Here is a 19,073-nt window from a genome sequence, read left to right on the forward strand (position 1 = left end):
CTAAGTGTGCTACTATTGTTTCTTCCTTTTTCACAATTCGTTTTATGAAGTATACGAAAGGATCTTAGAATACAACGGAAAAAGCACATGATTCTTTTCTAATGCCACAATTTTTTTCATATAATTTAGCTTATTATCAAAAAAGTTATAATATTGAAAAATTGATGATTTCTTTTCTTTTCTTTTTCTAAAATAATTCGTTGATTTCAGGCAGGATGGGCATAAATACTGTACCGTAGAATGTTATTTTCTACTTTTAGTACCTTAACACGAATTTTAATGCTATTAATAAGAAGAGAAAGACGAAACCTTGTGAACACAATTAATTTTGCTTGGAACACTCGGTACGGAAAAAGCAACGAAATGGCAAAAAGAAATACATGAATTTTCTAAATTCACACTAGATTGCTAAAGAACTTTATGGTCGGATAACATCAATAACAAGCGGTTTTCTTTTAGATTGACTTCCTTTGGCTTAACAAGAGACTCTTACTGTTAGATATGTGAAGGAATAAACTTTTAATATTGTCCTTCCTGGAGTGCCAAGTAAAATATGCTGTACACAATTCCGTATTTCACATGCTAGTTTGTTCCTGATTAGTTATTTTATTTATTTATTTATTTATTTCATAAGGACAACACAACAGGCTCAATGCCCAGTTATAGTGTCGTATACATAATTATTTAACATACACTATTATACATACATTCAGTGGCGTATTTAGGGGAGGACTTCCGGTCTTAAGCCCCCCCGAAGTCTTACTTACTATAGTAAAGTACAGTGAAACCTCTCTAAAGCGGACAGCCGTGGGGAATCAAACATTGTCCGCTATAGAGAGATGTCCGCCTTAGAGAGGTTTCAATATCTTCTTACTTAAATTAGAACAAGGTACTATGCAATTAGAAAAAATATGTTTGCATGAATCATGTATTTACGAATATTTCCAAAATGTTACTCTACCTGCAATATCTTGCGCCATCCAATACTCTATGTTCGAAGCACAACATGGAAATAAGATGAAATAGATCTCTGCACTTTACACTTAATTTGTGAGTTAATTGCAGTCCAGTAATAACTTTTGAGACAATATATGCGTACCCGCGGGCAAAAAATACCAACCTTGTCTTCTGCTTGGTTAGAGATTCCAGCGGGACAGTAGAATAACTTGTCATCCCGTCAATCACTTTTGTGTCTAAAACAGGTTGGGTGAGAGTGAAATGCAATCAAAGGACATGAGGATATTGTTAAATAGAGACCTTTCCTCTGAGTTGCAGAACAGACAGTTGAAAAGGCAGAATATTGTCTGTCACACCCTCATGTGCTTCCTTGCTGACGCATGTATTAATTACAGAAAAAAATGTATTTTTACTTTACTTTTCAACTTGTTTAAGAGAAAGTGTCCGTAATACAGAGGTAAATAATACCTATAAAAGACAGGAAAGACTGTCCGTGTCCGTACTAGAGAGTGTCCACTTTAGAGAGGTTTGCCAATATGCTTTTTCCTACTACAGTGTTTGGGGATTACAAAATATGTCCGTTATGGAAGGTGTCCGCGTTATAGAGGTGTCCGTTAGTAGAGGTTTAACTGTATATGAATTATCTTGCAGAATTTTCACATTTTCAGGCAAAGCCCCCTCGAAAGTTAGCAAAGCCCCCCGAAACAAAATCGTAAATACGCCATTGCATACATTATATACATACACAAATATACGTCGTCTAATTATACAGAAGTTATTGCCTGACAATTCCTTTAACCCACAAACGCCCCTTGTGCCACCAGTGACCCACTTTATTTTTCACTACGTTGCACAGACTATATCATTCATTTAGCCAAACCACCGTTGTTCCACTTCCGGCACACTACCCGTTCTCTTGTTGTACGAATTTCGTTCAGTTTACTTCTCAGTGGAACGATGTAACACGGTATTGTTCAGGCAGTTGCTAACGAATAAAACTGGTCTTGGGCGTTTGTGGGTTAAACTTGTTTTCTGACATACTAAATACATCTACTGCATAAAATCTAATCATTTCGTTATATGAAGCACCCATTCTTCACAGAGGAGACTTTTGCTGGCTAGTACTTTATAAACAGTTATAATTGGTAATTCCTTATGTATAGAACAATGCCGGATTCATGGGGAGGGCAGTGGGGCAACTGTATCCCAAAAGATACCTTTTAATTGTTTTTTATAGTGGGATTTCGATAACTCAAGCCTGAAAGGAATAGATAAAATTTCGAGTTTTTCGAATACCGGTAATCAAGGTTCGTCTTACCAAAAAAAATTCAAGATACCGCAACAAAAATTCAAGATACCGAGGTTCCACGAAAAGTGACTATATAACCTTTATAATTCGAAGTTTTATCCATTCAACCTCTATAACTCGAAGTTTTATCCATTCAACCTCTATAACTCGAAGTTTTATCCATTCAACCTCTATAACTCGAAGTTTTATCCATTCAACCTCTATAACTCGAAGTTTTATCCATTCAACCTCTATAACACGAAGTTTTATTCATTCAACCTCTATAACTCGAAGTTTTATCCATTCAACCTCTATAACTCGAAGTTTTATCCATTCAACCTCTATAACTCGAAGTTTTATCCATTCAACCTCTATAACTCGAAGTTGTGAAACTTCCTTAAAATAAATAAGATGACTAATAAAAATGAAATAGTCGATATGAGTAAAACGTAATTACAGTACAGATTAGCAACACTGACAATTACATAAAAGCATAGAGTTATAACTTCTTGTTATCGAGGTCATGTCAAGAGAAATTTCGAATTATAGAGGTAAATTTCGACTCGTAGACGTTCGCAAATGCGAAAGTTCGAGTTAGCGAGGTTTTTAAATATGATTATCAAAGCATTAAAGTTCTACTTATCGAGGTTGTAATTTTTAAACATTCAACTTACAAAGGTTATTTTAACATCGAATGTTATAGAGAGTTCAGGGGAATATGAAAAAATTCGAGTTATCTACTCCCAACTGTATATCAAATATTGCAGTACATTATTCTAATCTGACGTAAAACTCTGTATTACAAGCTTACATTCATCATCCAGAACCACTAGAATCTTCACTTAAGGGTCTTTACTACAGCGAAATTAAACTACCGCTAATTTTATAGGTTTTCTGTAATATCTTCAAAACAAATAAAAATATTCGAAAAGCAGAAACGTAGCAAACTAGACAATACCATTTTGCACGTGATACGTTTACCACAATTCACCTATCTGCTTTTGGTATGCCGCTATTTACAGAAACCGGAAAAAAAAAAAGCTAAATCTACAATTGCAAATCGAAAGCAGATAGATGAGTTGTGATAACGGTATCACATGCAAAATTGTATTGTCTAGTTCACTACGTTTCTGCTTTTCGAGTATTTTTTATTTGTTTTGAAGATATTACAGAAAAACTGCAAAGTTTGCGGTAGTTTAATTTCGCTGTAGTGAAGACCCTTAAAACCATTTAACATCAAATTATGCAGATATTATTATTACAATCTTTCAAATGTCTATTAAGGATTAAAAATTACCCTTTAATGTCTGAAATTTACTTCAACACCACTTACTCAGAAAAAAAAAATAATACCTTACTTCTTAGGAAATAAAATTTTGCTATATATCTCTGTGTTACATATTCGTATCGTAACAGAAACTCATTTTTGCACAATTAATAAATTGTACGTTATGTTTCAAAGCTGGATTTTAAAAAGAATAATTAATTTAAGTTTATACGCGTATGTCAGTGGCGTACGCAAGGAGGTTTTAACCTCTCTTAGACAAAATAATATGTAAAAATAAACCGTCAACATACTAAAATATGCATACAAATACCTAAAATGATACGAATTTTGAAGCTTGGATTCCCCTTGATGAAACTATGTGCGCCACTGATGTATGTTATTCATTTAGCTATACCTTGTTTTTTTAAATGTATATTTTTCTGTCTATTTTCTTGGCCAAATACAAAGTGATGTTGCATTATTAAGACTTATTTACTTGATAAATCTCTTGGTATTCTTGCACGTTAATTAACCATGTAGATTAAGAGGGAGGTTGATACATGGAGGTGAAAGACTTATGGAATCAGAAAGTAGGTTGTTGTCAATTCATTATTAATACGGCGAGACTCATTGCTGCTTCTGTCTCTCGGTCTTCTACTTGTTTTCGATAATAATAATAATAATAATAATAATAATAATAATAATAATAATAATAATAATAATAATAATAATAATAATAATAATAATAATAATAATAATAATAATAATAATAAATTAGGAGAGAGGTGGGCAATGGCGATCACCTAAGAAAAAGGGGTTATTACGTAGTTTCATTTGCAAAATATATTGAAACAAATTTGTAAATACGTACTCCAATCCTTCTACAATAAACTAACTAAGTAACTAACTCTATGGCCTATGGAACCCGAAGGTTCAATGCCGCGTTCACAAAAGCTCTCCACTGACTTCTATTCTTAGCTAATTGCATCCAGTTTCTACTTTGTATTCCAATCTATGCGAGATCCATCTTAATATTGTCCTCCCATCTGCTCCTAGGTCTTCCTAATGGTCGTTTTCCGATTGGTCTTCCAGTCAAGACTTTGAAAGCGTTTCTACTTTCTTCCATTCTAGCTACATGACCTGCCCGCCTAAGCCTCCTAGACTTGACGACCCTAACAATGTTGGGTAAACCATATAAATTATATAGTTCCTCGTTATGAAGTTACCGCCATTCTCCATTCCCGTTCCTCTTGGGTCCGAATATTCTTCTCAGGATCTTGTTCTCAAATACTTTCAGTCTATGTTCTTCCCTCAGAGTAAGTGACCATGTTTCGCAACCATACAGAACAACAGGCATGATTATCGTTTTGTATATTTTAAGCTTGATCCTTGTACAATAAGTGTGTAAAATAAAAAGAGGATCATTCTTTCAGTTCGGGAACACGACGGGAACAATTCAAATTGCTACTTTGGTCGCCATTCCCATCACATGTTGGTAATGGCGATCACAGTACAAGCTTAATAAACATACATAGTTTCATAGGCAGTTCAAGTTTTTTTTTTTTTTTTTTTTTTTTTTTTTTTGCTAAACTGCGCCTTTGAAAGACTGAGAAACGTCAACTGAATGTTTTATTGACGTTTTTCAAAGACACGTCACAGATATATCCACGTGGTGAGTTCACAACAGTACAGTCAGCATGCACCCACGATCCACAAAGGTTACACCGATACCAAAGTTTCAGTGTTTGACTCAAGTAGGCGTATTACCTACCTTAGGTCTAGCCTCTTTTATAATTTTTGGCTACAGAAGTATTCCAAATGTTTGTTCGGTGATCACCATGATAGTAAACCGATCACGTTGATCGGCATTCCCAACATTGCGCCATTTTGAAAATTGAGCTGGTTATACTGTAAAACATAGTTTATTTGAAATATAACTATGTATCGTGCATTAGACGTAAATATAACTTTTTTATGAATCTTAGTAACTTCAAGACCTTACAACTTAAAATTGTACGTATCGTGAGTTGAAATATGCAGATTCGTATAAGAAAAAAAAAAGTTTCAGCACGCTGTAGACTTCAGTCTTCTCTGACAACTTCCTCGACAATACACAAGAAACCTTGCTACAAGAGGCAGATGGCAGCACTAGTTTGACTTCTCCTTTGGTCACGCAAGAGGGCAAAGTGCATCGTTACGCGAGTGTCATGCTACGAGAGAGTGGTTTCGCGCGTGGTACTGTGTAGTCGAGTGATTACATAATCGCGAGTGAAGTGCTGAGTGTTATTAATTGACGTGTTTCCTTACTTTGTTCTAATTGTGACAGTGATACATATCACTCATATTACACATTATATGATATAGGGAAGTGTTAATTATGGCTGAACAATCGGGAGGAGACCCTCCTCCTGCACATTCCATGGTCACGGACCCTCCCATAGACACTACATTTGCTGATTCTGCAATCCCTATAGCGACAGAGGTCACCGTTGAAACTATACCACCGGTGAATCTGTACCAAAACCATCACTTTCCTGATTTCGTAGTGCATGTGACATCTGATCATTCTTCTAATACCAATCCAAATATTGGGCGAAAACACCCCTTAAGTCTAGGTAGATTACTATTTCACAATAAGGTTCCAGGAATAAAATCCTTTCAACCTACGGGACGAAATCTAATTAAAGTGCTTTTTTATACCGGACAGCAAGCTAATGACTTTCTGACTAACCCAATTCTACGGGGAAACGGATGGAAAGCATACATACCAACCTACGCCACACATTCCGTTGGCGTGATCACAGGGGTGGACACTGACATAACGGATGCCGAACTCAAAACAGATATAAAAAGTAGGGCAGAAATAACGCATATCCGCCGCATTCATCGCCGGCACGATAATGAGTTCGTCCCCACCACCACAGTGGTACTTACTTTTGCCTCTCAAAATCTGCCAGAGGAATGCTCGCTCTACTATTCGAAATTCCGAGTAGCAACGTATATCCCCTCAGTCAAAGAGTGCTGGGGGGGATGTTTCCGCCTGGGACACCGAAAAGTTGGGTGCCGCTCCAAACAAACAATATGTGCTAAATGTGGAGATTCACATGATACTAACAATTGCACCAAGCCACTTTGCTACATCAATTGTCACGGACCGCATGCAGCCACTGAACGCACCTGCCCGGCCCGGAAACGACATGAGCGAATTAATCAACTCATGGTATTGGAAAAATTATCTTATAACGAAGCGCAAAAACGAGTGCCTCCTTTGCAGCGCTCATCACCTAACCCTTCCTCGGGTGTACCCACCTCTAATTTCTACTCCCCACTCCTTGCATTACCTCAGCAGCTCACACCCGAGCGCCAGCCAATTCCTTCCTCTTCCACGAAAGATAACAACTTTTCTTACCACTATTCTCCCAAACCCCAACGACCTCCTTCTCGTAAAGAAATAGAACTCCCCGATGAACATCGCCACGTTCTTTCTCCAAAACGACGACGACCTACTGGACATGATTCTATCCAATCGGCTTCACAGAAACAATCGTTTATTCCAACCTCAACCAATTACTCTTCCTCAGACGAACGTGCCTTACTAGATTCTACAGGATCCTCTCCGGTTAGACGAACTCGCACGTTCAGAGGAGATACCTTGTACACCGGCTCTTCGAAGCCAGTTTGGAACCAAGAACGTGATACTAGTCATGCCAAGAAACAAGAACTATTACAGGAATTGCATCAGTTAACTCCCAAACTTCAGTCCGACACCCAGCCACTTACCGCATTAGACTTACAGGCGCTTCTACTACGAATTATTCGCTTTCTGGAACATATCCAAGAATGACTCAGTTGCAGCAGTTAAGAATACTACAATGGAATCTCCAACAATTTCGTGGCAAGGAGGTGTTTTTATCGCAAATATGCCGCTTTTTTACTCCGGCTATCATACTGTTACAAGAAACCTGGACCCGCCTTGAAGACAACTTAAGAATTCCTGGATACCGAGTTTATCACCGTCCTCGGGATGACCACTATGGAGGGATCGCCTTGGGTATCCACACCTCCTTACCGGCTCGTGTTATAACAACACTTCCACCAACCGGCTCAACCAAAATACAAGTGCTCGGAGTGCTGTGTGCTGGACTCACTTTTATCAATATATACGCCCCACCAGACAGCCCTCCTACAGCTCATTACTGGCAACAATTATTTACTTCAATCCAAGGTCCCTGTGTTATTGGGGGTGATCCGAACTGCAAAAGTGTCAAATGGGGCAATCGTTACACCAACGTAGCTGCTCGGAACCTTCTCGCTGCTATGGACCATACAACTCACCTCATTGCAAATGATGGGACTGCTACTGGCCTCCCGAACCTTAATGGTTATCCCAGTGCGCCTGACATCACCATCCTCAGTTCTGCTCTGTATGCAAACCATGGTTGGAGTGTCTATGGATATACAGGTGGCAGCGATCATTTTCCTATTATAACTACACTTGAAGGAGTTACTTTTCCGAGAACGCCCAAGGCTCACCTTTCGCCATATGCTCCAACTGTTTCTCGCATTCCTCAATCATACAATCGTACAACATACCAGAATGCGACCGACGAACTTTTCCGGTATTTTTCAGTACAAGTCACTCCTATCAACACCTCTTCTTTCATACATATTATAGAAGCAGCAGCATCAGAAGCCTCCCCATCTACTTCTCAAATTCCTGGCCAGACTCGAACCCAAGCATCCCGTTCCCATTTTCCTTGGTGGAACAGACGTTGCCAACAACTCCTAAATGATAGTAAACAGAAGCAAAAGGCATTTTTTAACGAAAAGAGTCAACAAACATATGTACTCTATCGCCAGTCCCAAGCGATGTATAAACGATACATCCAGCAATGTCGCAAACAACACTGGCAACAATTTTGTGCCACGCTCCACCCACAGGCTACTTCGTCTTCTATCTGGACGTTTATACGGAACCAAATTTCAGAATCTCCTCCACGCGCAGTTCCTACTGACAGTCTACCGCCTTGGATTGATGAATTTCATCGCCTTCTCACGCCTCCAGAACCACTGAATGACAGACGAACTATACAACCTCTTCTTGATCCGGAGTGTGATTCACCAATCTACAAGAATATCACCATCCAAGAATTGAATCTGGTGTTAACTGCTCGGCGATCCACAGCTCCTGGGAGAGATCAGATTAGATATCAACACTTGTACGACCTATCTCCATATGGTCGATCTGTACTTCTTCAACTCTACTCTCAGATATGGAGGACAGGACATATTCCATCTTCATGGAAAGATTTAGCGGTAGTCCCTATACTTAAACCACACAAACCTATCGGGTTGGCTCAGAGTTATCGTCCGATTACTCTTATTTCATGCGTCGTGAAAGTTTTTGAGAAGATCATCCTCTCTAAATTGAACTGGCACTTGGAATATTATTCAGTCTTCCCACCCACATTAACTGGTTACCGGAAAGGCATGTCATCTTTGGACTCGGTTGCTGCTCTTCTTCTCGATATCTGGAACACATTCCAACATCGACAGTATTTGATTGCCGTTAAACTTGATCTGGAACATGCATATGACTCTATCATTCTCGATCGCCTCATCACTCACATGGCACAACTCCAACTTCCTACACCTTTTCTCCGATATACTCATAATTGGTTGGTACAACGTCGCATCTGCATCAAATACCATAACAGATATTCTTCTTATCGTTCAACATCATTGGGTATTCCTCAAGGCTCTAGTCTCTGTCCCACTTTATTTAATATATACACACTCTCTCTCCATCAACGACTTAGAAAACTTGTTCGTATTCAACAATACTGTGACGACATGTTGTTATATGTCAAAACTTCCAACATAGTGGACGGGATACGCATTTTGCACGACGCTCTCCTAGAACTTCACTCCTGGACCTCTGAAAACGGCATGTCAGTCAACTGGGCGAAGTCTTCTTGCACTCTCTTCACCCGTGAACGGTTTCAACCTCCCATCCATCTCACGGTAAATAACACTCTTTTACCAGTTACACCTACTTTACACTATCTTGGTTTTCATCTCGATTCTAAACTAAATTGGAAGCATCATCTCAAAACAATAGCACTTAAAGCACAACCTTATTTTAAGTTGCTGTCTTGCATCAGCCACAAGGGTTGGGGAACAGATATATCCTCCCTGCAACAAGTCAGTACTCAATGTGTGGATCCAAAACTTCAATATGGCGGAATATTACTTTCTCCATTACCCAAACGGATCAGCGAACATCACATCCGTCTTCAAGCCACAACACAGCGAATTATATTCCGACAACCAAAAACGGCACCTTCCTCCGCACTTTTAGAAGAAGCTGGAATAATTCCTTTCCCAGTGAAAACATATTTTATGGCTAAAAAATTCCTCCTGCAACGCATATGCTGCACCTCCTCCCTATTATTACCAAAATTACAATTCCTATACAATAGCAACCTTCATACCAGACTTCCATATTATAAACAGCTACCTTGGATATATCGAGCATTCGTTAGTATTCATAACTGGCTCAATCAATTACACTGAGGACCGAAATTACCATGTTATACTGCACAATACAATACTCTTCTACTTTCTCCCACACTTGAGCAACCGGTGGTCTCTTTCAAACGTCTTCGATCCAATCAGCCTCAGATAGTGCGCCATCTCTGGGAACATCACATTCAATCCCATCACTCAAATACCATTTTAATTTACACGGATGCTTCTAAACGGCATACTGAACATGGATCTGTGGTTGGAGCAGGAATTTATATACCAGCGCTTAATTACGCAGAGACTCACAGACTTCCACCGAATACATCCATCTATTTAGCAGAAAGCTGGGCAATTCGCACGGCATTGAAAGTCGCCATACAACGAAAACTATCTAACGTGGGAATTTGTAGTGATAGCCTTAGTGCGTTACAGGGAATATGTAGAACCCCATGGGTATCTGCCAATACATGGTTACACATCAATATTCGCCAACAGCTTCGAATATTACATAATAATCATCAAGTGGTTACGTTAATTCATACGCCCTCACACTGCGACATCCCCGGGAACGAAGTGAGCGATATCCTGAGCAGATATGCAACACAACATGGCACACCGATAGATCTCCGGCTCCCAGCATCTTCTTTCGCCGAGATGCTGCTACAGAAACGGCAAACCGAATGGCGAACCTACCAACAACAACAACGATCAGGACCAGGAATTTATTATTGGCAACTAGAACCGACTCCCACTACGAGAAAATGGGAGGCCCCTCATAATTGGACAAGAAAACATCATTGTTTATACTCTCGCCTTCGTCTACATACTGCTCAGACTCCCATCCAGCAATATAAACAGCAGCAGCGCCCCTCACGCTTGTGTTATTGTGGACTAACTGAAGGTTCTATTGACCACCTGACCTTTCAGTGCTCTCTAACGCCTGGCTACCGTCCGATACTCAACACAGTCATTCATTCTGTTTATTTCACTAGCCCCGTAACAGTGTCTTTCTTACTAGCTAACAAAAACCACCTTGTTCTGTATCATCTGCTTCAATATTACATAGTGAACAACTACGACTTGTAATGGTGTCAAAGTGATCAACAGTGCAGTGCTCATGTTATTCATCGCAGTTTGTAATATATAGTTTCTTCGACATCGTTAGTGTTCCACAGGAAGTGATTGTTTCTATTGTGTTTGTTTATTTTGTTCCCAAATTGATCCTGGACCATTCATCTCTACAAGTATAGCTACCCATTTAACCGTCTGTATTGCTCAGCGGACGAGTTCCTGGAGCATCAAAATATTGAGAGAGAGAGAGAGGGCAAAGTGGACTGATCGCCATCCCCTACTATTTTTTGAAATCAAATTAAATGAAATCTTTCAATTTAACGTCCGACGATTGTGGCCCTTGGGCCAAGGGAGACGATGATTAAGGCAAGTGAATGATGATGGAAGATTTGGAGGAATGAGAAAGTGGGAGGAAACGGGAGTACCCCGAAAAACTCACGGACACGATGTTGTCCACCACAAACTTACTTGGCCTAGGATTTAACCAGGCACCCCACACACCAGGGGTGTGAGCTCTACCACTGAGCCCCATATGACTAATATTTATCACTAATATACACAGAGCTGGATTTAGGATTGATGGGGCCCTAAGCTACTGAAGACAATGGGGCTTTTATGTTTCCAGATGAATGTAGGATCCTATATACAGAAACGAAACTAGTGAAAATTTAGGAAGCAGTTTAGCAGAAGGGGCCCATTATTTACATCATAGGGGCCTACACAAACGAAGCACTATTGCTATATGTAGATTTTATTTTATTTATTTTTTCTTATATTTTGGAAATGTACATTCAATTTTCCCTTTAATTTTTGGGGACCCCATGATCGTGGGACCCTAAGCTATAGCTTGTTTAGCTTATACGTAACTCCGGCACTGAATATACATAATAACTATTATATATTAGTAATATATATTACTAATAGCTCCTGGAGCTGGCTATTGTTGGATATTACTTAAGAAACACTGCGGTATCATGATTACTTGTGTATTTTGTAATTTGAAAACAATGCTGGCATTCAGAATGTAATCTCGAATTTTAAACTCTTGCCCCTTCCCCCTAATTTACATGCGTCTCGTTTTTCCAACTTGAAATTCTGGTCACCTAGTGTACCCTTGACTACAGTTCTGCCTAGAAGTAGCTTCTCAAAGAGGGGAAAAGAAATTAATAGGTCCTGACTCCAAAATTGCGTTATGAAAGAAAGATGAATCTATCACACACACTATCCAATCTGACAGTAAAATATAGTATTCCCTGCAAATATCCACTATAATACGGTAAATTCAGCATTTTTAGTTTAAAATCAGGACTTTTAAACTGAAAGTATACACTATAATACAGTATACTCAACGTTTTTCGTTTAAGGACTTTTTTTCAAACTGAATCGTCTACTGTAGACTTTGTTCGTTGCTTTTGAAATTTGTTAAATCGGGGCTCATAAAATCGAGGGATCAGTACTGTGGTTATTTAAGAGGGCCTTTCGACCTTAAGTCCCCTTAAATTTTATTTACTATTTCAAAGTAAATGAAATATCTTGCAGAATTTTCCATTTCAAGGACTAAAGCTAGCAAAGCCTCCTCCCCCGAAACAAAATTATAAATATGCCACTGATAAGTGTATAGACTATTTAGCGAGATTTTAAATTCTATTCCGTGAAAAAGCACAATATTGGTATTGAAGTTATTCCCTCACGAACTTCCATTCAATATCCACGAATTTCGGGTAAGTAATGTGTATATCAACAATCAATAAAACCTGTAAAATATATTCAGACGTGAAGTTTATTCCCTCTTGTCTAGAAATTTAATTCGAAAATTAGTTCTAAGGATTAAAAAAAAATCCTTAGAAATGTTAATTTTCAAATCAAATTTGATAACTTCATCTTAAGTAGTTAGCAACTCTGTGAACAATAGGAACAAATTAACATCAAAATTAAAATAGAATGAAAAGAAAAGAGAAATGTTACGTTTTTTGCTGTTACAAATATACTGCAGAGATATAAATGTATTTAAATAACAAATGATTGGTTTATCTAATCAGTTGGGTTGGCGATAATAATTTATGAGTGTTAAGATAGCTTGACACCTGTTACACTTCTCACACGTGTTCTGCGCAGGACTCTCTGATTCGGTTGTTTATCTGGTTCTGTGCTGTGTGCTCGAGTAGAGATGTTTTTTATCAAGCGTTCAGACGATGTGATGGAGCCGATGAGACATAATAGAATAATATTACGTAACGTCGATTTAACCTAACTAGGGGCTTCCTGTATCACGTGCTCTCAACAGTCACGGAATTCGAAGGCAAAGATACTTTAGTTCAGTGTTGCTACATTTTTAAGTGTGATTTAACAGCTCGTTTATTCATTGTTGTAGTGTCACTAATACTACTAACCCTTGCTTGACTAATTACAATCCTGATCAATGCAAGTGCTAACATTACAATGACGTTTGTAGGCGTTGTGAAAAATTTTTTCCACAAACACCCGTTGTTAGCAAATTCCGTTGTGTACGGAGCGCTGTATGTTGGCGCGGAGTTCTCACAACAGACAATAACACGAAAGATAATTGTAAGTAGTGATATTTTAACAGATTAATAATCAATTAATAACTTGCTTATTAATACTAATTTAAGTACAAGGGCTATTTAGTTGTAGAATGTCACTTGAATAAGAAACAATCTGAACTCAACATTGGAACGATGGGGACTCAAACCCCGGTCTACGACTTGTTGGGTGGATCTTTTAGGGCATCTCCTCACCTCAAGATACAGAACAGAGGTTTAATCCCCCGACTGTTCTATCAACCAATTCATCTGTGCTTTTGTGAACGTCAGTAAGCATAAACATTTATTTGTATGCAGCACCGATCGATTACATGGCTTCCAGGGCGAATGAAAGTTCCACGCCTTTGGCATGGGAGAGCCGGTTTCGATTCCCGGCGGAACTTATGTGGATCGGATTTTACGTTAAGCTGTAAGTCCACGTCTCACATAGCCTCACTGCTAGAAGGGACGCTAAACTCAAAATCAGATTAGATCCAGGAGAAATGATCTGTGCTATTGTATGAAATAAATGTCAAGTTAAAAGTGTACTAGGAGTAAATGGAATGCTTCTTAAATGCATATTTTTGTAAATAATTAATATTTCTTGAACTAAATAATGGATTTTTTTTTCAATTGCACTAGGTGCTTGGGCTCCACACTAGTAAGGTACCTTACGTTAGATAAAAAAAAAGCATCTTTGCTAGTTTTGCAGGCTGTTCTCTTGAGTCTGCACTATATCAACAATACAACACTATTGGGAAACGGAGGTTTCCCTTTTACAACAATGTGAACGTTCCTCGTGTCATTTTTGCGTGCTGCCATATTCCGTTTGAACAGCCTGCTGGCCTGGAAATGTTGCTTTTTCATTTAAGTTCGAACAGTCTGCTGAAGTGAAAAGGTTGCTTTTTCATTTAAATTCGAACAGCTCGAACAGTCTGCTGAAATGGAAACGTTACATTTTCTAACTTCGTAACTTTATTCCTAGAAATGTGAAAAATTCTGTAAGATATTTCACTTACTTTAAAATAATAAATAAAATTTCGGGGAAGGTTTAAGCCCGGAAATCCCCCTTATATACTCCACTGCTGATATACAGGGTGGCTCAAAAGTAGGTATACAGTACCCTACTGATCAACTTATTGCATCTTATATCATTTCTTATTGTTATCCATTAGGTACAATTCGTTTCTTTATTATTTGTCCTTAATATCTTTTTACTTATATCTTAAGCTCGAAGCAAATAAGGCTATAAGCTAGAATGCTATACTTGATCAATGCAGGGGCATATACCTACTTTTGGGTCACCCTGTATACGCTAATCACTGATACTATATTATTTTAAGTAGCCTTTGGCTAGCTGAAAACTCCGCCCCCCCCCCAGACCCTACGTTTGCTCGGCCCATGACCTCGCACCTCTTGAACCCACAATTCTGCCGAATTTCAAATCGAAAAGATAAAATTTTGTATCCCTACAAAATGCCCATTTAAATATCATGAACATTTCTAGTCCTTCCTTTAAACCTCCTTAAAAACTAAAAATATCCATTTTTGGCAATTTTCCTGTGGGTTAGTCCCGAAAAGCTACAATCGCACCAAATGTAATTATTGCAGCCCTACATTAAGTACCCAATAATTTTGGAGTATAAAAAGTGTTTCATACAAATAACATAGGGAAGATTTTAAAGTTCCCTATACAACCACTCTAAAGTTGGAAATTTTTATTTTTTAGTGATTTTGTTCATAATTTTATATAGAAAACATACAAGCATACTGAATTTCAACTTTTTATTCCAATTCAACTACCTAAAACATGAGATTATATAGGTTAAAAACAGACCCATGTAAATAACATGGGAAATTTCTTCATTCCCCCTTTAGACTCCCTAAAAATTAAAAATATTCACTTTTGGCAATTTTCTTGTGGGTTAGTCCCGAAAAGATACTCAATCATGCCAAATTTCAACTTTCCACGTCAACCGGAAGTACCCCTTATTTTATGTCAGTTCATGTAGTTTTATATATAGTTAGGATGTTATATATATACACAGGTGTTTCAAAAAACACCGACAACGTTTGGGAAGTGATTCCTGACACCAAGATAAAGAAAAAAAGTATAGACCAACCTGAATGCACAAATGCTTCCTTTCGGAGTTATGGGCTGCGAAAACATAAAAAAAAAAAAAAAGAAATTTAAAGGTCCATAGCTCCAATACTATTCGAGCTGCCGTAATCGCGTCAAGACTTCACTGAGAAACTAATATGTGCTCTATCCAAAAATACATGTTTCAGAATCCTAAAGTTCTCACGTAACAATTTTTATAGAGGGAGTTTGACTACGGGCATATAATTTGAAGTACTCACCAACTACCTCTATAGAAATTGTTGCGGAAGTACCACAGGATTCTGAAACGGATATTTGGGTAGGACACATACTAGTTCCTAAGTGAAGTCTTGACCCGACCACGGTAAGTCCCATAGTTTTTGAGCTATGGACCTTCTAAAGTTCATTTTTTCATGTTTTCGGCAACCTATAACTCCGAAGTGAAGCATTTTCGCACACAGATTGGTATATACTTTTTGTCTTATCCTTGTGTCAGGAATCACCTTTCCAACATTTTCGGTGTTGTTTTGAAACACCCCATATATATATATATATATATATATATATATATATATATATATATATATATATATATATATATATATATTGAAGGGTAAGGGGAAAAAGTAGGAAATCACAAAACTGCGTTTTTACATTCTAAACCGCGTAAAAAAGAATAGGGTAGTCAAACCTTTTGCCCCTTTTTACATGGACATTTCGATATCTACGCATGCATGGTATATACAGTCAAATAGTACCAAGAGTCACGAACAGATAGGACAAAACACCCGATAAAGCGCACACATGGACATTCCTTGTTCCTCCCCCCCTTACCCTTCATATATATATATATATATCAAGGGTGGCCAACTTTTTTAGATTTGAAGGCTACTTATCATTACAAAAATCCCTAGCGGTCTACTTACCTGTTCAATAGCCCGCTAGAGTGAATCGTAAACCAATGACAGCCATCCACACAGAACACCTCGGGCTACCTATCACGACTTGCCAATTGTGTTGGCCATGCATGATAAGTGACATCTTGTAAGTTTCGAGTAAATTGAAAAAGAAAGTTCACCATATCGAAGCAATGCAATATACTAACACATACTAAACAAGCTTCTCCTGCCATATAAAGGTACAGTTCCCGAACTTTACCTACATACTGTTCTGTGGTTTGATTCCACCTAATTACTTAATTTCGCCAGAAGTGGTCCTGATCATAATCTTCCCCCAACTTTTCATAATGTTACCACGTCGTTGTCTTTATCTGTTAAATTTTACGTTAATTTTTCACGACGGAAAACTGTTCTCATTACAAAGTAGTGAAAATTGTCTTAACCGTTTCTTTTTCTAGCATCAATTTTTAATTCAGTCTAATTATTTTTCGTAGACTGAATTTTACATTTTAATTCGTTAAAATTGGCATATTTTTTCGCTTTATGCTTATATATATATATATATATATATATATATATATATATATATATATATATATATATATATATATATATATGTAACACAACACTTTTCTTAATTTATTAGACGCTTAATATTATCTAGAGTGGCCCAAATGGTGTTTTCTTGCCTGCGGCAGTAATTTGTGAAATAAATAAGGCAGTTATCCATATCTAAGAAAGTCTTGGAACAGAGTTTGGTAGACGTGGTCCCGCGTTCGATTGCTGGTGGAAAAGAATTGAAATCTAAGCGCATTATGATGGTTCGACATCCACCTTAAATTCTAAACCCATGTTTCATCTAGCCTCGGTACTAAAAAATGGGGCCAAGTTTCAAGAAACAACAACAAAAAATGTTAAAAAGCCCATTTTTATCACTTGTGTATCTACAGGGTTTTCATAAAGTCTTGACTGATTTAATTTGCTTATAATTTTCATAAAAATGCTCATAATGAAATCAAATAAAGTGCAAACGGTAGCGGAAGGATTAAATTTTTTGTTGGCAACATTGTTAGTTGGAACATCTTGGCAGTTGGAACATGGCGACGTTCTCCTTTCAGCCATCATGTTCTCAGATGAGGCAACCTTTCATGTCTCCGGGAAGGTTAACCGACACAACTGTCGCGTTTGGGGCACGGAAAACCCAAAAGGAATTTGAGACACATGAGAGAGATAGCCCTAAAGTGAACGTTTGGTGCGCTGTGTCCTATGATCATCTGATTGGACCGTTCTTTTTTGAAGAGGAGACCGTGAATGAAGATTCGTACCTGGATATGTTGGACGTAAATGGCGCCCAGTTGGAGGTGTGGCGGTGAATGAACTGAGCTGGTGCAGATTACAGGTAAAAATTTAATCCTTCCGCTACCGTTTGCACTTTATTTGATTTCAATATGAGCATTTTTATGTAAATTATAAGCGAATTAAATCCGTCCATACTTTATGAAAACCCTGTATTTTCTATTGGTAAAACAAAGAACAATTTATGCAGAGTGTTAAAATTAGTGACAAACATTCGAAACCTAAACTCACGTCACTAACTGGTTAGATTTTCATAAGAATTTGCTCAAAAGATTTCCAAACTTTCAATAAAATAACAAATATTAATACATTAATAGATTCATTATGTCATCGTCTGATAGAGATAATGAATGTGTATGTCTATTTTCTATTTTTTTTTTTTAACTTAAACTCAGTAATGCCGAAATTTTCGGCATTTTAAATATTAATGCCAAAAATTTCAATGGGAACCTCCACTTTCGTCAGTGGATTTGTATTTGTTTGTTTGCACAAACATTCACGGCTGTCCTAATTACAACTCATGATTTCCATTATGTAACGAAAAAAAAAAGCTTACCTATACACAAGTCATACCTTGGTGGATAGTTTGTAACAAATATAATAGCTTCAAATACAATTTTCTCAAATACGTGAAGGAGAGTGGACCTCTGCTACTACACCCAGCTGAAGCTCACTTCTTTCCTATTAAGTAATGTTCACTGAGCATTTATTATATTTTCTTCATACTAAAGTCTTCAACTTTGTTTGGTCTTCCTCTTCGTCTTTTGCCGTCTACTTCCGCTTTCCCCACTCTCTTGTCGACAGTGTTTCTTTTAGAAAAAATGTTCCGGGGCCACTGTTGGTACTACTCTATTTATTATTATGTTGTAGACATATTTGGTCTCCTCCGGAGGATACTCTCAGAGATCTGGGGGGGACAGTGTCCTCCCAAAAAATGTATCTAAAAGAAACACTGCTTGTGGACATAATCATCATTTCTTCTCATAACATGACCATAATACTGTAATCTCTCCTGTACTTTTTTTCGACGTCTCATACTTTAACGCTGCCTCTTATTTGTTCCTTT

At 37.8% G+C, this 19,073-nt stretch overlaps 1 protein-coding gene across 3 annotated transcripts in view; it reads left to right on the forward strand.

The window, feature by feature from the left end:
* Positions 1-13,043: 13,043 nt before the first annotated feature.
* The window catches only part of LOC145682411 (mpv17-like protein), a 48,161-nt gene continuing 42,131 nt past the window's right edge, over positions 13,044-19,073 (forward strand). For all 3 annotated transcript variants that reach the window (XM_081754034.1, XM_081754033.1, XM_081754035.1), the window contains exon 1: positions 13,044-13,676. In XM_081754034.1, the coding sequence (XP_081610160.1) occupies positions 13,551-13,676 (126 nt within the window). In that variant the 5' untranslated portion in view covers positions 13,044-13,550. The remainder of the gene's footprint in view (positions 13,677-19,073) is intronic.

This window comes from Thermobia domestica, chromosome 3 (assembly GCF_964235325.1).
Source record: "Thermobia domestica chromosome 3, izTheDome1.hap1.1, whole genome shotgun sequence".
Lineage (NCBI taxonomy): Eukaryota > Metazoa > Arthropoda > Insecta > Zygentoma > Lepismatidae > Thermobia > Thermobia domestica.